Genomic DNA, 24,778 nt, shown 5'->3' with positions numbered 1-24,778 from the left:
GGTCATGAGCTGTGGGCTGAGTCAGTGATTTTCTTCCCCTGCACAGAGGAGCAAGTTGTCTTGTGTGTGGATGAAGATGTGGTGGTGAGATTTGCATTGAGAAGCATGATTTATACTGCTTGGCCTGGATCCCTGCTGCTCATTTTTTAGAGTTAATTTGTCCCTTTTTGTGTAGTTTGTCACTTGGCTGCTTTATTCTTTTCCCCAGCAGGCACATCTTTAAATTTGTAAAACATGGGCACAAAGTAATTTTGGATTTTTTCTTACTTAAAAAAGATCCTAACCTGAGTTCCAGTAGTTCCTTAGACAAGGTGCCTGTTGCTGCAGAGATGTATAAGATGCAGCCCTTAGGGGAAGCAGAGTTGTTGTTCAACCCATCCCTGCATCCTGTGGCTTCCAGAAGCGCCGTGTGCACAGGGGTTAAAAGGAGCCCAACACTCTCTCTGCCTGAACCTGGGGCCAGTTTGGGGATTTTCTGTAGTTTATTGTGACTAAATACCACATTCTGTGGCATTTGCCCTGGGCCTCGCTCTGCTTCGTGCCCTCTTGGGCCTCTGCCCCTCCATCAGATGTAGCCCTGACTTCTGTCATTCAGAGAAATTGCAATAAATCTTGTGGTTTTTTTTGTTTGGGTTCTTTTTTTCCCTCTCCCTTGCTCACCAACCAGAAGGTACGAGGTGTCCAGACTGTTTCTTTGAGGTGCTGGTTTGAGTATGTGTCAGGATCTCACACAGACACACCGCCCCTTATTATTATTGTGAGATACGGCTTTGAATTAAAATACCACTTCCACGAACATGTCACTTGATCCCCAGTAATTGCATTTCAGTGTGATGAATCTCTTGCATACTTGTTTAACCTCAAAAAGGGCTGATTTTATATGTTAATTAGGGACTAATTAAATTTAAATTAAATGCTTATTTGAAACACTTAATTTAACTTGCTACCAGAAATTTCAAATATTGTGGTTTTATTGAACGGGGAGAGAGGCTCCGCTGAGGAAAGATTCATCATTTTTCGTAGCACAATCCGTTCCTTTGTGCAGCAACTGTCTGTGACAAGAAATCAGCTGCGTTTTGAGTGGTGAGCAAGGCGAGCTGTCTGCAGTGCACCCAAGCAGGAAGAACCCAGCGTTTTGAAAGGTCTGTGATCTGAAACAAACCAACGGAATATAAATCTTCCTTAACAACTTTTGCACGTGATAATAAATGGCTTAAAAAAACTCCCAGTCCCGTTTACATTTGCCAGTCTTCCCTAATTACAAAGAATTGCTACTTACCGTGTGCTGCTTTATAGCACCTTATAGGTCTGTTGCCAACCCAAAACTGCTAATGAAACAAATTCTTCGAGTAAGCACAGGGCAGAAAACCCACCCGGGGTCTGGGCAGAGGAGCGTTGCTTCCGTTTGCTTTTCCACTTACTGAGACAGTAAAGGTTGCCTGGGCTGCAATCAGAGGAATCAATAACCTATAGAACATGATGTGCAGCGACGTGGGGTGATTTTTATTAAATATCAGCCCAGGATTATAAATATTCCCCACGTTTTATGAGCTAGAGCAACATATGACCCCAGCCTTCTGCTAAAACAAATTAAAGTCTTCCAAGGCTTTGAAATGCGAAACTGTTCTCTCCGTGCTTTCCTTTGCGTGTGCGTGACCCTACTTGAAACTAGGTGGTAATTTGACAGCTCGTGTTGGAATTAAGTCTTGTCACATTATCTGGAGGGTTGGGTAACGCTGGTGAGAAGATCAGGGAACTTATGATTATTTGATGCATTTAAATAAAAGTGTCATGTTGGTTGTTCTGAAGATGTCCAGGAATTTGGCCCTGAGATCGCCTATTTTTGTCTAACAGGGTAAAAGATGCATATATTCACAAAACCAGCAGCTTTGCTCGTGGGCTTCTGTGCCCACAGCATCCATCTCCCTTTCTCCATCGCAGCGCCCAGTGCCTGCTGCCCTGGCCACGCTGCAGTTGCCGCATCGCCGGGGCAGGCAGCAGGGGATGCTCACTGCTCTGGCACAGCCACCTCTGCAAGCAAGATTGCGTTTAAAAAATTATGCAGAAGAGATTCAAAAGGCTTTATCTTGCATGAAAAGCTCTTGTTTGCTCTGAGGTAGACATGTTTTGTAGCAGACGAAGTTTGTTGTATTTTTGTTTGGAAGGAAGAGTTGAGAGCTTTCTGATTTAAGTCAAACCAAAGTGCTGACCAAGGGTCCCTGCAGGGCTCCCAGCTGCACTGTAGAATCATAGAATCAGTTTGGTTGGAAGAGACCTTCAGGATCATCGAGTCCAACCGTAACCCAGCTCTAGCACTCTAGTCCCTGAGAACCTCATCTCCACGTCTGTCCAACCCTCCAGGGCTGGTGACTCCAGCACTGCCCTGGGCAGCCTGTTCCAATGCCCCACAGCCCTTTGGGGAAGAAATTGTTCCCCAGATCCAGCCTCAGCCTCCCCTGGTGCAACTTGAGACCATTTCCTCTGCTCCTGGCGCTTGTTCCTGGGGAGCAGAGCCCGACCCCCCTGGCTCCAAGCTCCTTTCAGGCAGTTCAGAGATCAGAAGGTCTCCCCTCAGCTCCTGTTCTCCAGCTGAACCCCCAGGCCCCTCAGCTGCTCCTCATACAGCTGCAGCTGGGGGACATCTCAGCTCCTTGAGGGGCCGCTGTAGCTACACACAGCACAGCATTGAGCTGGGCTGAGAAATCATTTTTATTTTGCAGCAGTTGCTCTCCCAGTAGATGAGCTTTGCACCTCTGCCTCCCTACAGGTATGCTTGAGAAACCTCTGGAGAAAAAGGCTGGTAGGAATTATGGCCCTCCAGGTACCAAGAAGCTCGTGTACTTCATTGATGATCTCAACATGCCCGAGGTGGACGCTTACGGGACAGTGCAGCCCCATACGCTGATCCGGCAGCACCTGGACTACGGCCACTGGTAGGAGCCTGCTTGGGCTTGGTTGTCGGAGACCTTTTTGTTCAGCTCCAGTGCTGGGGAGTGGGTTTGAGAGAATCTCAAAGCGTGGGTCCCTCTTCCCATTGCATACTGCTGGGCTAGAGCTGGTTGGGAGGCTCTGGGTGAACTGAGAGTTGAGCACCCTCAGGGCTTCCCCTGTCCCCAGCAAACAAATTCACTTAGAATCACAAAACGTCCTGAGCTGGAAGGGACCCGCAAGGATCATCGAGTCCAGCTCCTGTCCCTGCACAGGACAACCCCACAGTTCACACCGTGTGTCCGAGGACGTTGTCCATCGCTTCTTTAATACCGCTTGATTGCTTACTCATAGCTGGGTTGAGAGGAGCTTTGCTCTGCTCTTGCTGTGGCTTGTGACTGTGGTCCCAGTGCAAAGCCTGCGAGGGGAGCGCGATGCTCGGCCTTGCTGCCCCGCGACGCTGAGAGCAGAGGCGGCTGTGGATTTGGCCTCAGCTGGGGTGAACCCCCCTGCTGTGAGCACCTAACATTGTCTTCTGTCAGGCAGCAGCAAACAACCATTATCTAGGCAGAGGTGATTTGAAGGAAAAGCAGTGACTGTTTTGGAAGGAGATTGGTGTGTTTTACACTTTAGCCAGCAGCTCTGTGTGGGACATGAATATTTGCATCTCTCCACAGGGAATACAGGGCAGGGACGCATTGCAATTTCCACTCTCCTCAGCTGTGTGCATGCCTGAGCTCTGCCAAAAGCTTCCGAGGAACAGAGACAGTGGAGCGGAGGCAGAAATCTTGGGCTGTGGGTGTCAGGGAAGTCAGGCAGATAGAGGGTGAGGGAGCTGCGAGGGAGCGTTGGAGGCACAAGGGGCTGCAGCGAGGAGTAGGGGGATGCAGTGAGGCGCAGAGGGATGCAACGAGGTGTGGGGGATGGAGTGAGGCATAGGGGGATGCAGCGAGGTGCGGTGGGATGCAGCAACGTACAGGGGATGCAGCGAGGTGCGGTGGGATGCAGCAACGTACAGGGGATGCAGCGAGGTGTGGTGGGATGCAGCAACGTACAGGGGATGCAGCGAGGTGCGGGCGGATGCAGCAACGTACAGGGGATGCAGCAACGTACAGGGGATGCAGCGAGGTGCGGGCGGATGCAGCAACGTACAGGGGATGCAGCGAGGTGCGGGGGGATGCAGCAACGTACAGGGGATGCAGCGAGGTGCGGGCGGATGCAGCAACGTACAGGGAAACACCCCCTGGGACTAACTGGGGGGACGGGGTGAGGGGGTAACCAGGGGGCTGTGCAAGAAGCCGGGCTGACTGTCGGCAGCCGGAGGAGGGGAGCGCTTTGCTCTGGGTCGGGGGACCCAGAACTGGGGGGACGCAGCAGCTCCGCGCCCCGCCCCGGGGGACCCACAGCCCCATCTCGCAGCACTTTGCAGCCGCAGGAAAGCGCCCGGCACTTCCGGTTGATGGGCGCTCTGGTCACGCCCACAGCCCTCGGCTGGCAGATGGGGCCCTCGTTTAGTGAAACGCCTGGGAGCGGAGAAGCTTCTGGAGCACTGACCGTATACGGGCCCAGCTCGGATTCCCTTGGGCTTGACAAGGAGGCTGTGGGGCCTTCCGGCGGTTTCGGTGCGGGGCTGCGGGCGGAGCGTTGTCCTCAGACTGCGGACCCTGCGGGAGCTGCCCGGGCAGAGCCCCCCCCGCCCCGCCGGCCGGTGGTTGTGTCTGCTGGGGACCCTGCAGAGCCGCCAGCTTTCGTGAGTGGGGATGTGCCTTTGGAATTGTCATTCAAAGGGTACATGAGCACAGCTCGGCTTCAGCCGGGACGCCTCTGTGCCTTTAGTTTTTGTTTTTCCCTCACCTTCCCTTTCGTGCGGAGCGGCCCGGCCCGGCCCGGGACGGGGGGTGTGGGTGTGTGTGCTGAGGGAACACCTCGTACCCAGCAGCCTGCTCCGTGCCGCTGCTCCTTGTCCCCGCATTTATATACGATACACAAATGTAAAGCAAACGGGGGGGGTGCGTGGGAGCAGGAGCGGCTGGGGGCTCCCGGGCCGGGCCTGACGCCTGCAGCGCCTCACGCTTTCCCGCTCCCGTCGCGCCGCCATCTTCGGCGCGGGCAGTGAAGCCGCCGCACTGAGGCCGTGCCTCGTGCCGCCGGGGAGGAGGGGAGCTGGTCGCTCTGGGAGCCGCTCTTGGGAAGCGGGCGGCGCACCCCGCCGAGGAGGGGGAGTTAACGTCCTTCGAGTCCTCCTCCTCGGGTACCGGCGCCGTTCGGGCGGTGGCTGATGAGGTGTCTGTGGCGGGGCGGGGAGAGCGCGGCCGCTGTGCCCTCACTAGAGATGGCGGCGGGGCGGTCTCTGGCGCGGACAGGACGGCGGCCGCGGGGAGCGGCGCTCCAGCCCTATCTGTGATAATAAGAATTAAAAGTGTATGGGGAAGGAATATATGAGTGGAAGATTCCCCAGCTTATTTATTAGAGACAAACGTTTTACAGGCTCTGGGTGTGGAAGCACAGTTACTGCCTGGGGGGGTGATAAGGAGAAAATTTGAGAGCTATTCTATTACCTGGAAGTTTGTGTTGGTTTTGGCCAGGGTGGAGTTAATGTTCTTTGTGGTACCTAGTATGGGACTATGTTTTTTGATTCGTGCTAAAACCAGTGTTGATAATACAGAGATGTTTTTGGTACTGTTGAGCAATGCTTGCACAGGGTGGCCTGTTCTGCCTCCCACACTGCTCCACCAGCAAGTGGGCTGGGGGGAAGCGACAGCCAGTGGCACACTTATCTAAGCTCTTAGAGCCAGTGTCTTGAGTGTGTGCAAACTGCAGCAGTCACCGCTCTTCTGGTGAAAGAAAGCAGGAAATTAAACCCTGCTGCTTTCCTGAGGAGAGATGACAATGGGCTGCACCTCCTCATAGATGGGACTTCAGGGATAATTCAGGGGAAAAGACACAATGGGTGTGCCATCGTTGAAGGTGTGAGTGGTGAAATAAGAAACGGGCAGGTTACCTAATAACTGGTCAGCTCAAACATGCCAGCTATACGCTGTCAATCAGGCACTGCAGATGTTAGATGGAAAAGAAGGTACCATCTGTAACGGTTCTAGATATGCATTTGGAGTAGTGCACACCTTTGGGAAAATCTGGGAAGAATGGGGTCTAATTAATAGCAAAGGGAAAGAATTGGTTTGTGAAGAACCAGTTGGACAAGTGTTACATAATCTGATGTCACCAATAGAAGTGGCTGTAGTACATGATGTCCATTGGGACATCAGAGGGGAAACTCCTTTTGTGTCAGGGGAGATTGGTTATCAGATGAAATGGCCTGAGAAGCAGCCTTAAAACCTGAAGTGATAACTGTAAGTTATCTCACGCTTGAGGTCCTGGCCTCACAGGAAATTCCAGTTTTTGATGAAAAATAAGAAGAAGTCCTCCAAGAATTAGGAGCCAGGGAACAGAGTGGGAAATGGGTACTCCCAGATGGTAGAGAAATGTTAAATAAGCAAATCATGAGGGAGGTATTAGCGATTCTACATCAGGAGAGTTATTGGGGAACACCAGCAATGTGTGACGTAATACGGGAATTTATGCTATAGCCAAGCAAATTTGTGAAAGATGGGTGGTTTGTAAAAGAAGAAATAAAAAGGCACTTAAAAAGCAGCCTGCAGGAGGGCAGGGTCCAAGTTTACAACTCTCTCAAAATATTCAAGGTGATTTGCCTGTAGCTGGTGGAATTAAATACATACTAGTGTTGGTTGATCACCTTGCCAGCTGGGGAGAAGCTTTCCTCCTGAGCACTGCCGCAGCAGCAGTGGTAGCAAAAGTTTAATAACAGGTGGACCTCCACAGTTTGAAACTAAGGATTGATTTCTCAAAAACTGTATACTCGGGTTGTCTTGCCTATCTTCTCTCAGGCACAAGGCCGTCTGGCACAAACTCTGCCTTTAGAGTTTTCAGCTCACAAGTTTCAGCCTGAAAACTGGGTCCTGGTCAAATCCTGGAAAAAAACGGAAGCTTCAGCCAGATTGGGAAGGAGCATTTCAAGTTCTGCTGCTCACCGAGACAGTGGTACGACCAGCTGAGAAAGGGTGGACTCATTAGACACGGGTTAAAGAGCCAATCGAACCTCCAAAGGACAATGACGAGTGGCAAGTATTGACAACTGATGACCCCCTTCGACTAAAGATACAGAGATGAAAATGAAATGAAACCTTTGGGGATTGTTCATCCTGTGTATGTAGAATTTACAAATGGGTTACTTAACAAACGTCACTGAAACTGAAGGTTCCCTAACAATTTGAGTAGATGATTGCCACATCCTTAACTGTGGGGATGTACAGAGCTAAAGAGAATGGAGTTATGAAAAGAAACGTGTCCAAGGGGCCTGAGTCTAAGGATGATTTAAAGAAGTGCACAGTTTTTGTTACTGTCTCTCATTGCCCCTCCTGGTACAGTGTTATTTGGAGCACAGAGTTTAGGGGATGGACCGTGAGCAATGAACGGTTATAGAGTTGAAAAGAAAAATGACCCTATCTACAGGACAGTCTCTCCCAGGATGTGAGTCTCTGCAGTGCAACCCTTTGCTAATTGCAAGACAGAGAGCAGATGATTCAGTAAGTGGGGTTTATGGATCACAAATAGACATTAGTAGAAAAGATGCCCTGGGAAGGTTCAAAATATATGGAGGTACAAATGCCTGGGTAGAATGGATCAAATATATGGTGCAAAGCCTAAACGAGCAATTGCTGTGCCTGTGCAGCAGGAAGGCCTGTGGCCCAAGTGGTACCCTTCCCTCTGGGGTGGAGCGAAGATTGACAGGGGATGGAGTGCGTCTTAGCCTTATGCCAAGACTCTACGGCATGGAGAAATAAGTCGTGTCATACTCTCTCCCTACTGTTTCCAGCTTTGCAGGGAAAAATATCAAAATTCCCCTGGCATTTTCAGGAATAATTGAAAATCATACTGCCTGTCTCTCACGACGCGGCAGGAATGATACCAAGTTCCTAGGAACATGAGTAGGTGTGCAGAGACACGGGAAGTTGGTCCTCATATGTCCTCAGATGCTTCTTGAGTGGATCTTTGGTGGTACTGTGGGAAGATGACACTTCATTCCATTTTATCCCCCACTGGGAAGGTACCTGTGACGTCGTACAATTGGAAATTCCTTTTACCCTGGCATTTGAACACTGTGATCCATCAGGGCAACAGAAAAAGGAGTTGAGGGCTTTCCTCTGATGACAGGGTTTATTTCAATTAGATTGGGGTCCCCAGAGGAGTCCCCAAGGAACACAAAGCAAGAAGTCAAGTTAGCTGCGGGTTCTGAGTCCTTTTTGTTTTGGTAGGTAACTACAAACAAGAATGTAGACGGGATAAATAACATTTATTTATAAGTTATACTAGACAAGCAGTTAAATGAATCACCAAACAATTAGATGCTACTAGTAGAATGGCATGGGAAAATACCATGGTCCCAGATACGATGTTGGCAGAAAAAGGTGATATATGTCTAACCACAGCTTCAGCAGAAGAATTGGCTGAGAATTCAGGTGTAGATAGTCCACTCATGGGATTGTTAGAATCTTGGTTTGGAATATTGAGAGAAATTACTTCTTTAATCGAAGTAACAGAAGCACTGATTTCTATAGCATGCTACATCATTGCGTGTCTGCGAGGACTTGTTCAACACCTTATTGGACAGCTCTATCAAAGCAAGTGCCTTTAGGGCCACTGCCATGCTCAGATAAAATGATCCTGCTAGAAGAACAAGAAGAAAGAAAGAACAGCAAATGCATAACTCCAGAAGAAAAACGTGAAATCGTGTTGTCTAGGCTTGAAGCCACCTATACAACTGTATCATAAGAAAATGCAAAACCTCCTCCATTTCAGTCCTGCAGCTCAGCACTGGTTTTTCCTCTTCCCTCCCTTTGTCCTGCTCCCTTTGCTTTCTCCCTTTGTTCCATATCCTTCTGCACAAAACCACCGTGACTCAGCCTAAGTAGATCTGCCGCTTATTCTTTTGTAGTGCCAGCAGATTGTGGAAGTAGAGTATAAAACCCATCCTTATGGAGAGATCTTTGCATTTTAGGCTTAGTCTAAGTGTCTCAAGTAGCCGGGGTTTTTGACTGGGCCTAATCCATCAGGTCTGATGGCTTCCCTGCTCGTCTCCAGATGTATGTGGTAGAAAATATAAAGCAAGGAAACGTCCTTTGGCCCAGCCTTGCCTTATTTCTTTCTCATCCTGTTCTCTGTCCCAGCCTCTCTCACTGACCCCTCGTCTGGCTGCATGGGGTGCTCGGCTGCCACACCCAGCTCTCCTTTTCTCACTCTGCGGGTGACAGGGACACAGCCGGACTTGGTGTCAGCTCAGCAATTTCTCAGTTCCCCAAAGAAGCTGAATTCTGCAAATTGCTGCTGTTGCTCTTGAAATGATGTCATCAGGTGGGTGTTTTGGTGTAATACACTGAAAACCAGAGCAGAAATGCTGAAATATTCCCATGGTATGCATGGTCTTAGGAGCAAAGCACCGTGACTCAGCCTAAGGAGATCTGCCGCTTATTCTTTTGTACTGCCAGCAGATTGTGGAAGTAGAGTATAAAACCCATCCTTATGGAGAGATCTTTGCATTTTAGGCTTAGTCTAAGTGTCTCAAGTAGCCGGGGTTTTTGATTGGGCCTAATCCATCAGGTCAGATGGCTTTCCTCCTCGTCTCCAGATGAATCTGGTACAAAATATGTAACCAAGGAAATGTCCTTTGGCCTAGCCTTGCCTTGCGTTGCCTTATTTCCTTCTCATCCTTTTCTATGTCCCAGCCTGTCGAGGGTTAGGATTGCGGGGTGACAATCAAACCCTGGCAGATGTGTTGTCAACCTCCTCTCCCCCCCACTTCCCCCTTTTGCCCCTCCCTCTCCCCCCTTCCCACTCAGGACAGGCGATCAAGAGGGAAAGAAGGACAGAGAGAAGAGAGTTGGAAAAGTTAAAGATGTTTTACTAATGCTAGTAATAAGAATAGAGAAAATAATACAAAATATACAAAACCAATCTTCTAAGTCTCAGCAACTGCAGAGCCGGCACCCAAAGTCCTGGATTAGACTCTGTAGCCAACCGGAGCTGGATTCAGTCTCTCACTGGCCTCCGTTCGCAGGGACGACCAGCAAGGTCCTCTCCTAATGTCGGCCATGAGGAAAAAAAGGGAAAAGGGGCGAGATCCTCGTGATCTCCCACTTTTATATGAAGTATTCACGTGAACGGAATGTTATTCACCGTTGGTCAGTCTCTCAGTCATCAGTTTTCTCATTGCCCCCCTCGCGAGATGTCCATCCGTGCTTATCAATAAGTTTGCATTCCCTTGCTGGGTTTAACCAAAACGTGTGTTGGGTTCTCCAGGAAAATGCAGCTGACATGAAGGCTTTGGCTGACAGGCAAATTCACTAAAAGAGAAACTTGTTTTTAACAAAACCAGGACATTCCACCCCTTATCATATGACATTCACTGAATACTTAAACCTTATCAATACAATCTATCAATACAATCTAATTAATCACTACTACTATATATATATATATATATATATATATACATATGTACATATATACACAGGAGTAATTAATCAGTGGACCATCCTTTGAAAAGTTCATTAAGTTCATTTTGTCACCACAGTCTCCCAGGGCAGGGAAAATGGTCCAAGTGCATCTCATGACCCCTGTTGGTGGGTTAAGGACACCAACTTCCAAGAAGGTGTCGGGCGCCACTCGAAGAAGCCAGCGCTGGTTTCATCACCATTGTCTTGATCTGAAAGACACTTATTAAACATTGTTAGTGCGGCAATTCACATCGTACAGTTCAGCATTGCATATTTTCACCTAAAATCCAATCCCCTTGAGGTGCACACCGAACTTCTCCATCCTTAAGCATCACCCACCAGGTGCTGCCAGGTCCCTGGGCAAAAACAATCCCACGAATAGGTTTGCCTGTGCCCGATGCAGGAGGAACCCAGACTGCCTTTCCTAACATATTTTCCATGTGTACTACAGGGACTTTATCTCCTTCTACAGTCCATAGAATTTCTGATTGGGCAGGCCCGGCTCGATTGGTTGATCCCCTAGTGTTGCCCAACCAAGTGGCTTTTGCTAAATGTGAATCCCAGTTTTTAAAGGCTCCACCACCCAGTGCCTTTAGTGTAGTTTTTAACAAACCATTGCACCTTTCAGTTTTCCCAGAGGCTGGTGCATGATATGGAATATGATACACCCACTCAATACCATGTTCTTTGGCCCAATTGTCTATAATACTGGTTTTGAAATGAGTACCATTGTCTGATTCAATTCTTTCTGGCGTACCCGGCCACCAAAGGACTTGCTTCTCAAGGCCCAAGATGGTATTTCGGGCTGTAGCAGGAGGTACGGCAGATGTTTCCAACCATCCAGTGGTTGCTTCCACCACTGTAAGTACATAACGCCTACCTTGACGTGTTTGTGGAAGTGTAATATAATCAATCTGCCAAGCTTCTCCATACTTACACTTTAACCATCGCCCCCCATACCATACAGGTTTTAACTGTTTTGCTTGTTTGATTTCGGCGCAAGTTTCACATTCATGAATAACCTGTGAAACAGTGTCCATAGTTAAATGCACCCCTCGATCACGAGCCCATTTTCATGTTGCATCTCTACCTTGATGCCCTGAAGCATCATGGGCCCACCGAGCTAGGAAAAGTTCACCTTTATGTTGCCAGTCCAAGTCCACCTCAGCTACTTTAATCTTAGCAGCTTGATCTGCTTGTTGGTTGTTTCGATGTTCCTCGGTGGCTTGACTTTTAGGCACATGAGCATCTACATGACCAACTTCCCCAGGCAGGCTCTCCAGCCGAGCAGCAATGTCTTCCCACAGCGTGGTTCCCAATGGTTTCACCTCTGCGCTGCCAGTTGCTTTTCTTCCATTGCCGTAGCCACCCCCACAAGGCATTTGCTCCCATCCATGAGTCAGTATAGAGACAAAGCATTGGCCACTTCTCTCGTTCGGCAATGTCCAAAGCCAGCTGGATGGCTTTCACTGCTGCAAACTGACTGGATTCACCTTGTCCTTCAGTGGCTTCTGTAACTTGTCGTGTGGGACTCCACACAGCAGCTTTCACCTTCGATGTTTTCCTACAGACGACAGGATCCATCTGTGAACAGTGCACACTGCTTATCAGTCTCTGAAAGCGGATTATATGGTGGTGCTTCTTCAGCACGTTTTACTTCCTCCTCATCTGCAGACATCCCAAAGTCTTTGCTTTCTGGCCAGTCTGTAATCACTTCTAATATCCCTGGACGGTTGGGACTTCCAATCCGAGCTCATTGCATGATCAGTGCAATCCATTTACTCCATGTAACTTCGGCTGCATGATGTGGAGAGGGAACCGTCCCTTTGCACACCCAGCTCAGCACCGGCAGTCGAGGTGCAGGAGGAGCTGTGCTTCAGTGCCCATCACTTCTGAAGCAGCTCCAACTCCTTCATATGCTGCCAGTATCTCCTTTTCAGTTGCAGTACAGTTGGCCTCATATCCTTTGTATCCTCGACTCCAAAAACCTAAGGGTCGACCTCGGGTTTCTCCTGGTGCTTTCTGCCAGAGGCTCCAGGTAAGTCCATTATCTCCGGCTGCGGTGTAGAGCACATTTTTAACACCTAGTCCAGTTCGGACTGGTCCAAGGGCCACCGCATGAGTTATCTCACGCTTCATTTGTTCAAAGGCTTGGCGTTCAGGGCCCCACTCAAATTGGTTCTTTTTACGAGTCACTCGATAGAGAGGGCTCACAATGTGGCTGTGGTCAGGAATGTGCATTCTCCAAAAACCTACAATGCCCAAGAAAGTCTGTGTCTCCTTTTTATTAGTAGGTGGAGACATTGCTGCAGTTTTGTTGATCACCTCCATTGGGATCTGACGACGGCCATCTTGCCATTTTACTCCTAAAAAATGGATCTCTCGTGCAGGTGCCTTGACCTTGCTCCGTTTTATGGCAAAACCAGCATCGAAAAGAATAGGAATTATTCTCTCACCTTTTTTGAAGACTTCTTTCGCTGTGTCGCCCCATACGATGATGTCATCAATATATTGCAAGTGTTCTGGAGCTTCACCTTGCTCCAGCGTGGTCTGGATCAGCCCATGGCAGATGGTAGGACTGTGTTTCCACCCCTGGGGCAAGCGATTCCATGTATACTGGATGCCCCTCCAGGTGAAAGCAAACTGCGGCCTGCACTCTGCTGCTGCAGGAATAGAGAAAAATGCATGAGCAATGTCAATTGTAGCATCGCACTTCACTGCCTTTGACTCCAGTTCAAATTGCAGTTCTAGCATGTCAGGCACAGCAGCATTCAGTGTGCTGTAACTTCATTCAGGCCACGATAGCCTACAGTTGGCCTCCACTCATCACCAGACTAACGCACTGGCCAGATTGGGCTGTTAAAAGGTGAGCGGGTCTTACTGATCACACCCTGGCTTTCCAATTGACGGATCGGCTTCTGGATAGGAATCAAAGAGTCTCGACTGGTGCGATATTGCCGGCGATGCACCGTCGTGGTAGCAATTGGCACCTGCTGATCGTCAACCATCAGCAGTCCTACAACAGAGGGGTCATCTGAAAGACCCGGTAAATGAGACAGTTGTTCAATTTTCTCAGTGTCCACAGCTGCTATACCAAATGCCCACCTATACCCTTTTGGGTCCTTAAAATACCCTCTCCTGAGGTAGTCTATGCCAAGGATGCACGGAGCATCTGGACCAGTCACAATGGGATGCTTTTGCCAGTTTTTTCCAGTTAGGCTCATTTCAGCCTCTACAACAGTCAGCTCCTGGGATCCCCCAGTCACTCCAACAATATTGATGGATTGCGTTCCTTTATAATCAGAAGGAATTATTGTGCACTGAGCACCAGTGTCCACTAAAGCTTTGTACTCCTGGGGTTGTGTTGTACCAGGCCATAGTATTTGTACAGTCCAATAAACTCTGTTATCCCTTTCCTCCACCTGGTTGGAGGCAGGGCACCTCTAATTCCTGTTTTGCACAGTCTCTGGGTGTGAATTAGAGGTTCCTTCAAGAGCATCAGAATCTCTTCTGCTCCTTTTGTAAACTGGAGCAGCCACCTTCCTAGGAGTTTTTCCTTTTATCTCACGTACTCGTTCCTGAAGTTCTGAGGTCGGCCTTCCATGCCACTTGTTCATGTTTTCTCCCTGCTCATGTAGGAAGAACCACAGTGAACCTCTTTTTGTGGGCTGTCTCTGCCCTCTCTCTCGAGATTGGAAACGCCTTCTCCTAACAGCTGAAACATAGGTTTGTGCAGGTCGTGAACGGTACGAGTCTGCTCTGAGCTCTTGGATTTCTTGCAACAGCTTTTCAAACCGGTCATCAGATTTTTCACACAGTTTCTCCACAGCGGAGACACAAGCCCGTAGAGAACCAGCAAGGCTGTCCTCAAAGTTCCGGAGCTGCTCAATCACTTCATTAATTTCTTGTATACCTCTAGCTGACCAGACCATTCCTGCCAATGACTTAGCATATGCAGGTGGTGCACTTTGTACAAATCTGCGCCACATAGATTTTGTACAATTGATTCTATCTGGGTCTGTCCCCTCTTGGCTGTTTGGTCCTAGATAGATGATCTCTCGCACAGCTCATTCTCTCAGGAACTGGATACCTCTCTCCATAGTATTCCATTTCCCTAACTTGGATATACAATCTTCCTTGTAGGGAAATCTGACTTTCATAGCTGCAGGAGTCGGGTCCAGAGAGTAGCGGCATTAGACTCTCTTGAAATTGCCCTATCAATGGTGGAATCTTTTGACAGAGATCCCAGCTGCCTGGCTTCACCACCTTCTAATTCAATTGTTTCTGCCCCATTGTCCCAGCATCGCAGCAGCCAGGTTAAAATATTCTCGCCTTCACGACGACTGAAGTCTTTTCGCAGGTCTCTCAGCTCACCTGGAGAAAAGGACCGAGTGGTGGTCACTTCATCTCCACCCTGTCCTAGTGATGATGCCTCTTGGGTTGATGTTGGCCCTGTGCCATCACCTGCTGCACGAGTGGTCTTTCTAGTGACTTTCTTACAACCAGCAACTGATGCTGATATGGGTTCACCATCATCTGATTCATTTCCAGAGTCTGAATGACTGTCACAGTGATTGCTGTGGTTACAGCAGCAACAGTGCCCAGTGTGTGAAGGCGGGGGGGCTGCCTTGTCAGCCTTTGAGGCTGGAGAGGTAACGTTATCTGCAGCGCCCTTGGCAGAGGAGCAATGCGGAGGAGCTGGAGCTTCAGCCTGCGAAGCCGCGGTTGGGGGGCAGTGGCTGCAGCAGCAGCTTTGGCTGTTTTGCCTTTTCTCGAGCGGCCAGGAGTGCTTTTTGCTAAAGCTTCCGAAGGCGCACCGCAAATCTCAGGACTAAAAAGAGACGCAAACCTCCTATTGAACCTCATTTCTCTTAACAGTAACGCAAACTGACACACATTCAGCAAACCAGATAACACCATCACAGTTCTATCAAAGCTCCAAGGGTATTCAAAGTTCTCTAAAACATTTGCAAACTGTCCCAGCGAAATCACAAAAGTATTGTTAGTCAGCCTTTCTAAAGATTCGCTTGACCAATTAGCAAATATAGAGCCATTCTGCTCTTTCATCTCTCCTGGAGGTTTTTCAAGGTAAAGCAGAAGCGAGTAGAAATTCATTAGCGGCTGCAGTATAATGAAATAAACCAGTGCCATACCACACAGGATCATCATCACGACTAAATAATATCCGAATCAAACAGACGCGCGAGTATCACAACTCTATGAGCTAGCACCGTGCCAAGAAAATTGAAAGGTACGTCAGAGCAGTAGAAAAGCCAAAAATCTCCAAATTTACCCCGTTCTCTGGCCCCACGTTGGGCGCCAATTATCTGTCGAGGGTTAGGATTGCGGGGTGACAATCAAACCCTGGCAGATGTGTTGTCAACCTCCTCTCCCCCCCACTTCCCCCTTTTGCCCCTCCCTCTCCCCCCTTCCCACTCAGCACAGGCGATCGGGAGGGGAAGAAGCACAGAGGGGAGAGAGCTGGAAAAGTTCAAGATGTTTTACTGATGCTACTGATGAGAACAGAGAAAATAATACAAATATACAAAACCCATCTTGTAAGTCTGAGCAACTGCAGAGCCAGCACCCAAAGTCCTGGACTGGACTCTGTAGCCAACCGGAGCTGGATTCAGTCTGTCACTGGCCTCCGTTCGCAGGGACGACCAGCAAGGTCCTCTCCTGATGTCGGCCATGAGGAGAAAAGGGAAAAGGCAAAGGGGACGAGATCCTCGTGATCTCCCACTTTTATATGAAGTATTCACGTGAATGGAATGTTATTCACCGTTGGTCAGTCTCTCGATCACCAGTTTCTCGTTGCCCCTCTCGCGAGATGTCCATCCGTGCTTATCAATAAGTTTCCATTCCCTTGCTGGGTTTAACCAAAACATGTGTCTGGTTCTCCAGGAAAATGCAGCTGACATGAAGGCTTTGGCTGACAGGCAAATTCACTAAAAAAGAAACTTGTTTTTACCAAAACCAGGACACACCCCCACACACTGCACCCCAAATCCTGCACCCCCAAATCCTCCAGCCCCATGTCCCAAACCCCCAAACCCTGCACCCTCAAGTCTTGCACCCTAATTCTGCCTCCCCAAGACCTGAACCCCCAAACCCTGCACCACTAAACCCTGCACCCCCAAACCCTGTACCCCAAATCCTGACCCCCACAAGTTGCACCCTAAAAACCTGCACCCCAAATCCTGTCCTACCCAACCCTTCACCCCAAACCCCTTCACCCCAAGATCCTGCTGCCCTAAACCCTGCACCCCAAAATCATCCCTCCCAACCCTGCCCCCCAAACCCTGTCCCCCTAAAGCCTGACCCTGAAACCCTGCTCCCCAAAACCCTGCTACCCCCAATCTTGCACCCCCCAACTCTGCACCCCCAGATCCTGCTGCTCCAAACCCTGCACCCCCAAATCCTCCATCCCCACGTCCCGATCTCCCAAACCCTGCACCCCACAACCCTGCACCCCACAACCCCTTCACCCCCAAATCCTGCACCCCCAGCCCTACCCAATAAACTTTCCACCCCCAAATCCTGCCCTACCAAGCCCCCCACCCCAAACCCCTGCACCCCAAGATCCTGCACCCTAAACCCTGCACCTCCATATCCTCCTTCCCCAAACCCTGCACCCCAAAACACTGCACTCCAAACCACTGCACCCCTAAATCCTGCAACCCCAAATCGTGGCCCCCAAACCCGGCACCCCAAACTCCTGCACCCAAAGATCCTACTGCCCTAAACCCTGAACCCCCAAATCCTGCACCCCTGGAACCTGCAACCCCAGACTCTGCAGCCACAAATCAGGCCCCGCAAAATCCTTGCACCCCCAAATCCTGCACCACCTAATCCTCCAACCCCCTAACACAACCCCCTAAACCCTTCTCCCCAGGGTCCATTGTGACACCCTGGGGATCCCCCTTGTCCCCAGGGCCCATTGTGACACCATGGGGGACCCCCTTCTCACTGAGGACCATTGTGACACCATGGGGACCTCCCCTTGTCCTCAGGGCCCATTGTGACATCCTGGGGACTCCCCTTTGTCCCCAGGGCCCATTGTGGCACCATGGGGACCCCCTTTGTCCCCAGGGCCAATTGTGACATCCCAGGACCCCCCTTTGTCCCCAGGGCCCATTGTGACAGGGTGGAGATCCCCCTTGTACCCAGGCCTGTTGTGATGTCCCAGGACTCCCCATTGTCCCCAGGGCCCATTGTGACACCTTGGGGACCCCCCTTGTCCTAAGGGCCCATTGTGACATCCTGGGGACCCCCTTGTCCCCAGGGCCCATAGTGAAGTCCCAGGACCCCCTTTGTCCCCAGGGCCCATTGTGACATCCTGGGGACCACCCTTGTCACTGGGGACCCATTGTAACACTATGGGGACCCCCCCTTGTCCCCAGAGCCCATTGTGACATCCTGGGGACCCCCCCTTGTCCCCAGAGCCCATTGTGACATCCTGGGGACCCCCTTTGTCCCCAGGGCCCATTGTGACGTCCCCGGATCCCCCATTGTCACCAGAGCCCATTGTGACATCCTGGGGACCCCCATTGTCCACAGGGCCCATTGTGACATTCAGGGGACAGCCTTTGTCCCTAGGGCCCATTGTGACACCGTCGGGACCCCCGTTGTCCCCAGGGCCCATTGTGACATCCCAGGACCCCCCATTGTCTCCAGGGCCCATTGTGACATACTGGGGACTCCCCTTTGTCCCCAGAGCCCATTGTGACACCATGGGGACCCCCTTTGTCCACAGGGCCCATTGTGGTATCTAAGGACCCCCCAATTGTGCCCAGGGTTCATTGTAACATATCAGGACGTCCCATTGTCCCCAGGGCCCATTGTGACGTCCCAGGACACCCCGTCATCCCCAGGGCCCATTGTGTCATCCTGGGGACCTCCTTTGTCCCCAGAGCCCATTGTGACATCCTGGGGAACCCTTTGTCCCCAGGGCCCATTGTGACGTCCCAGGACCCCCCTTTGTCCCCAGTGTCCATTGTGAAATCCTGGGGACCCCTCTTTGTCCCCACGGCCCAATGTGACATCCTGAGGACCCCCTTGTCCCCAGGGCCCATTGTGACACCGTCGGGACCCCCTTTGTCCCCAGGGCCCATTGTAACAACCTGGGGACCCCCTTTGTCCTCAGGGCCCATTGTGACACCGTGGGGACCCCCTTTGTCCCCAGGGCCCATTGTGACAACCTGGGGACCCCCTTTGTCCCCAGGGCCCATAGTGACATCCCAGGAACCCCTTTGTCCCCAGCCCCATTGTGACATCCAAGGGACCCCCTTTTGTCCCTAGGGACCATTGTGACATTCCAGGACCCCCCATTGTCCCCAGAGCCCATTGTGATATCCAGGGCACCATCCTTGATCCGCAGGGCCCATTGTGACGTCCCAGGACCCCCCTTTGTCCCCAGGGCCCATTGTGACATCCCAGGACCCCACTTTATACTGAAGGCCCATTGTGACATCCTGGGGACCCCCTTTGTCCCCAGGGCCCATTTTGACGTCCCCGGACCCCCCATTGTCCCCAGGGCCCATTGTGACATTCAGGGGACAGCCTTTGTCCCAAGGGCCCATTGTGACACCGTCGGGACCCCTGTTGTCCCCAGAGCCCATTGTGACATCCTGGAAACCCCCTTTGTGCCCAGGGCACATTGTGACCTCCCAGGACCCCACTTTGTCCCCAGGGCCCATTGTGACATCCTCGGGACGCCCCTGGTCCCCAGAGCCCGTTGTGACATCCTGGGGACTCCCCTCTGTCCCCTGGGCCCATTGTGACACCGTGGGGACCCCCTTTGTCCCCAGGGCCCATTGTGACATTTAGGGACCTCCCAGTTGTGCCCAGGGCTCATTGTGACATCCCAAGACCCCCCATTGTCCCCAGGGCCCATTGTGACGTCCCAGGACCCCCCGTCATCCCCAGGGCCCATTGTGACATCCTGGGGACCCCCTTGTCCCCAGTGCCTATTGTGAAATCCTGGGCACCCCCTTTGTCCCCAGGGCCCATTGTGACATTCCAGGACACCCCTTGTCCCCATGGCCCATTGTGAAATCCTGGGGACCTCCTTTGTCCCCAGGGCCCATTGTGACGTTCCAGGACCCCCCTTTGTCCCCAGGGCCCATTGTGACAGGGTGGGGACTCCCTTTGTCCCCAGGGGCCATTGTGATGTCCCAGGATCCCCCTTTGTCCCCAGGGCCCATTGTGACATCTCAGGACACCTCAATTGTTTCCAGGGCCCATTGTGACATCCTGGGGACCGCCCAGTTGTCCCCAGGACCCATTGTGGCATCCTGGGTACCCCTTTTATCCCCGGGGCCCATTGTGACATCCTGGGGACTCCCCTTGTCACTGGGGACCCATTGTGACACCATGGGGACCACCCCTTTCTCCCCAGTTGCCATTGTGACATCCTGGGGACCCCTTTGTCCCCAGAGCCCATTGTGACATCCTGGTGAGCCCCCTTTGTCCCAGGGGCCCATTGTGACATCCCAGGACCCCCCTTTGTCCCCAGGGCCCATTGTGACATCCCCGGACCCCCCATTGTCCCCAGAGCCCATTGTGACATCCTTGGGACCCCCATTGTCCCCAGGGCCCATTGTGACATCCCCGGACCCCCCATTGTCCCCAGAGCCCATTGTGACATCCTTGGGACCCCCATTGTCCCCAGGGCCCATTGTGACATTCAGGGGACAGCCTTTTTCCCAAGGGCCCATTGTGACACCATCAGGACCCCCGTTGTCCCCAGGGCCAATTGTGACACCATGGGGACCCTCCTCGTCACTGCGGACCCATTGTGACACCATGGGGACCTGCCCTTGTCCTCAGGGCCCATTGTGACATCCTGGGGACCCTCTTGTCCCCAGGGCCCATAGTTGCACCCTGGGGACCCCCTCTTTATTCCCAGTGCCCATTGTGACATCCCAGGACCCCCCTATGTCCCCAGGGCCCATTGTGACACCATGGGGACACCCCTTTGACTCCAGGGCCCATTGTCACATCCCAGGACCTCACAATTGTCCCCAGGGCCCATTGTGACATCCTGGGGACCCGCTCTTGTCCGCAGGGCCCATTGTGAAGTCCCAGGACCCCCTTTGTCCCCAGGGCCCATTGTGACATCCTGGGGACCCCCCTTGTCACTGGGGACCCATTGTATACACCATGGGGACCCCCATTGTCCCCAGGGCCCATTGTGACATCCTGGGGACCCCCCCTTGTCACTGGTGACCCATTGTGACACCATGGGGACCCCCGTTTGTCCCCAGTGCTCATTGTGACATCCCAGGACCTCCCATTGTCCCCAGGGCCCATTGTGACATCATGGGGACCGCCTTGTCCCTCTGGCCCGTTGTGGCACCGTGGGGACCTCCTTTGTCCCCAGGGCCCATTGTGACACCATGGGGACCCCTTTTGTCACTGTGGTCCAATGTGACATCCCAGGACCCCACTTTGTACCCAAGGCCCATTGTGACACCGTGGGGACCCCCCTTGTCTCCAGGGCCCACCGTGGCACCGTGGGGACCACCCTTGTCACTGGGACCCATTGTAACACTATGGGGATCCCCCCTTGTCCCCAGAGCCCATTGTGACATCCTGGGGACCCCCTTGTTCCCCAGGGCCCACTGTGATGTCCCAGGACCCCCCCTTGTCCCCAGAGCCCATTGTGACATCCTGGGGACGCCCTTTTTCCCCAGGACCCATTGTGGCACCATTGGGACCCCCTTTGTCACTGGGGCCCATTGTGACTTCCCAGGACCTCACTTTGTCCCCAGGGCTCATTGTGACTTCCGGGGGACCCCCTTTGTCCCCAGGGCCCATTGTGACATCCCAGGACCCCCCATTGTCCCCAGGGTGCATTGTGACACCGTGGGGACCCCCTGTGTCCCCAGGGCCCATTGTGACATTTCTGGACCCCCCACTGTCTCCAGGGCCCATTGTGAACATCCTGGGGACCCCTCTTTGTCCCCAGGGCCCATTGTGACATCCTGGGCTGCCCCGTATGTCACCAGGGCCCATTTTGACACCGTGGGCACCCCCTGTTGTCCTCAGGGCCCATTGTGACATCCCAGGACCCCCAATTGTCCCCAGGGCCCATTGTGACACCATGGGGAACCCTCTTGTCACTGGGGATGCATTGTGACACAATGGGGACCCCACCTTTGTCTCAAGTGCCCATTGTGACATCCTGGGGACCCCCTTTATCCCCAGGACCCATTGTGACGTCCCAGGACCCCATTTGTCCCCAGGGCCCATTGTGACATCCCAGGGCCCCACTTTGTCCCCAGGGCCCATTGTTACAGGGTGGGACCCCCCTTGTCCCCAGGGCCCATTGTGACATCCTGGTGACTCCCTTTGTCCCCAGGGCCCATTGTGGCACCATGGGGACCCTCTTTGTCACTGGGGCCCATTGTGACATCCCAGGACCCCACTTTGCCTTAGAAGGTCACTGATCGGACTACTGGTGCATCCTGACTCTGCTTTCTCAATAAACATTGAAGAACACCTGGGGTTTGTTTGCTCCAAGGGAAAACTTCCCTGCCACGGTTCCTGGTTCCCGGTCCTGTTTCCCGGTCCGGTTTGGCTTCGCTATCAGAACAGCTGCTGCCTCCACAGCCGCGCTCAAAGTCCCCGTTGTGACACCGGGATGGCGGGAGAAGGGGGGTGGCGGGGGCGGCAGCGGCGGCGATTGGAGGGGGGCAGTCGGGGCTGGGCGGACAAGCGGCGGCTGCTGCGGCTCCTCAGGCAGCGACAGCAGCAGCGATCGGGGGGACGTGGGGGGCGGACAAGCGGCGGCTGCTGCGGCTCCTCAGGCAGCGACAGCAGCAGCGATCGGGGGGACGTGGGGGGGCGGACAAGCGGCGGCTGCTGCGGCTCCTCAGGCAGCGACAGCAGCAGCGATCGGGGGGACGTGGGGGGCGGACAAGCGGCGGCTGCTGCGGCTCCTCAGGCAGCGACAGCAGCAGCGATCGGGGGGACGTGGGGGGCGGACAAGCGGCGGCTGCTGCGGCTCCTCAGGCAGCGACAGCAGCAGCGATCGGGGGGACGTGGGGGGCGGACAAGCGGCGGCTGCTGCGGCTCCTCAGGCAGCGACAGCAGCAGCGATCGGGGGGACGTGGGGGGCGGACAAGCGGCGGCTGCTGCGGCTCCTCAGGCAGCGACAGCAGCAGCGATCGGGGGGACGTGGGGGGCGGACAAGCGGCGGCTGCTGCGGCTCCTCAGGCAGCGACAGCAGCAGCGATCGGGGGGACGTGGGGGGCGGACAAGCGGCGGCTGCTGCGGCTCCTCAGGCAGCGACAGCAGCAGCGATCGGGGGGACGTGGGGGGCGGACAAGCGGCGGCTGCTGCGGCTCCTCAGGCAGCGACAGCAGCAGCGATCGGGGGGACGTGGGGGGCGGACAAGCGGCGGCTGCTGCGGCTCCTCAGGCAGCGACAGCAGCAGCGATCGGGGGGACGTGGGGGGCGGACAAGCGGCGGCTGCTGCGGCTCCTCAGGCAGCGACAGCAGCAGCGATCGGGGGGACGTGGGGGGCGGACAAGCGGCGGCTGCTGCGGCTCCTCAGGCAGCGACAGCAGCAGCGATCGGGGGGACGTGGGGGGCGGACAAGCGGCGGCTGCTGCGGCTCCTCAGGCAGCGACAGCAGCAGCGATCGGGGGGACGTGGGGGGCGGACAAGCGGCGGCTGCTGCGGCTCCTCAGGCAGCGACAGCAGCAGCGATCGGGGGGACGTGGGGGGCGGACAAGCGGCGGCTCCTCCGGCCGCGGCCAGGACGTGGCTTCGCCGGCACCGGGGCCCGAGACCGCGCGCTGTGGGGCTGCGGGGCGGGTGTGGGGCCGGGGGTCTCCGGGGGTCCCGCAGCGGCCGCTGTGGGGCGGGATGGGGCGGCTGTGGAATTACCTGTGGGGCACTCATGGGGCTGCTGTAGGGGTCTTAAGAGGCATGTCTGGAGCACTTATGGGGCGACTATGGGGCAGGTGCTGGGCTGCTACAGCGGGACCTGTGGGGCACCCAGGTATGTGCACCCAGCACCGCGTGCACGCACACGCAGCTACACACTGATGTGTAAGCAAACACGTGGCCACACACACGCACACTTCCACAAGCGTGCCCAGTCCCATCTATTGACAGAAAGACGTACGTGAAATGCACTGACATGCTTGAGGGTAAACACGTGCGTGGATGTTTGGCACACTGCACACACGCACACGTCTGAACGATGATGCTCCAGCTTTAGCATAAATGGAGCTGACATCAAGGCACTCACATGTGGACAGACCAACGTTTATAGGCACTAAGGCTTTCGCGCACAGGTTCGTCCAAGAACAGGCACATACCTGCAGGCACCCTCCGAACGTGTGTTCTGTGCATTCTCTTAAGGGACGCTAGATGGCAGCAAAGACCATGAAATTATTAACCTCAGTCTAACCCTAGGTTTATGACGTTTTTTCTTACTATAGATGCGTTTGATGCTAAAAATTCCCCCAAATTGTAATGAATATGCGATAATTGTGTGAATACAAGCATCGCAAGAGCATCCAGTTTTTGGAGCACTTACGGAACATGATAAAGCCAGGCAGAGCCTGACAAAGCGCGACAGAGCCCAACAGGGCTTGACAGAGCCTGATAGAACTCAACAGGGGCCGACAAATCCCGACAGCGCCTGACAGCGAACAGTGGAGTCTGGCAGGGCCTGACAGAGGCTGTCACAGCACGACAGAGCCAGAGGAGCCTGACAGAGCCCAGCAAACCCGACAGGAACAGACAAGGCCTGGGTGCACAGACCTGGGTGCGTGTGGAAAGGTTTCTGCCTGTTTTCCAGTGAGGAATGGTGTGTGTGCACGTGGACAAACAGAAGGCGAAGCAGCTCGGTTCCGACACTGAAGAAGGCTGTACAGTCACGTAGACACGGGGGCTGCTCCGCTCCTGCTCTCCTGCTCTCTTGCAGGACACAGAGGCCTCAGAGCCCTGTTCAGTTCAGTTCAGTTCCATACAATGTTCACTGACTGCAAGAAAATCCCTCAAATCCCCCACAATGTGGGGCTCAAAAGGGAGTCCCCCTGAAAAGAGGGGGTCACAGTCCAAAAATGCCTGAAAATTCCTGGGGGAGGATAAAACTTATTAAACCCTGTAAATATGAGCGTGAGAATTTCAAACAGAGAGAAGTCTGTCGTTTGTATTTATATATTGCAGAATGGTATTCATGTAGATATAAAATGATTTTAAAATAAAACCCCTTTTCTACTCTGTTATATAAAGGATTTTAGAATGTAAAAAATTTC

General features: G+C 53.0%; 1 protein-coding gene across 3 annotated transcripts in view; it reads left to right on the top strand.

The window, feature by feature from the left end:
- Window positions 1-24,358, top strand: part of LOC139826866 (dynein axonemal heavy chain 9-like) — a 31,176-nt gene extending 6,818 nt beyond the window's left edge. The window contains exons 4-5 of one of the 3 annotated variants that reach the window (XM_071803260.1): window positions 2,768-2,933; window positions 23,957-24,358. In XM_071803260.1, the coding sequence (XP_071659361.1) occupies window positions 2,768-2,933; window position 23,957 (167 nt within the window). In that variant the 3' untranslated portion in view covers window positions 23,958-24,358. Of the gene's footprint in view, window positions 1-2,767; window positions 2,934-6,833; window positions 9,124-9,173; window positions 10,570-23,956 lie in introns of those variants that run through there. The other 2 variants (XM_071803259.1, XM_071803258.1) reach the window with 2 other exon arrangements.
- Window positions 24,359-24,778: the final 420 nt, after the last annotated feature.

The sequence above is a fragment of the Patagioenas fasciata genome, unplaced genomic scaffold (assembly GCF_037038585.1).
Source record: "Patagioenas fasciata isolate bPatFas1 unplaced genomic scaffold, bPatFas1.hap1 Unplaced_5, whole genome shotgun sequence".
Classification (NCBI taxonomy): Eukaryota; Metazoa; Chordata; class Aves; order Columbiformes; family Columbidae; genus Patagioenas; species Patagioenas fasciata.
The sequence above is the reverse complement of the archived record's forward strand: the minus strand, read 5'-3'. Positions and strand labels throughout refer to the sequence as shown.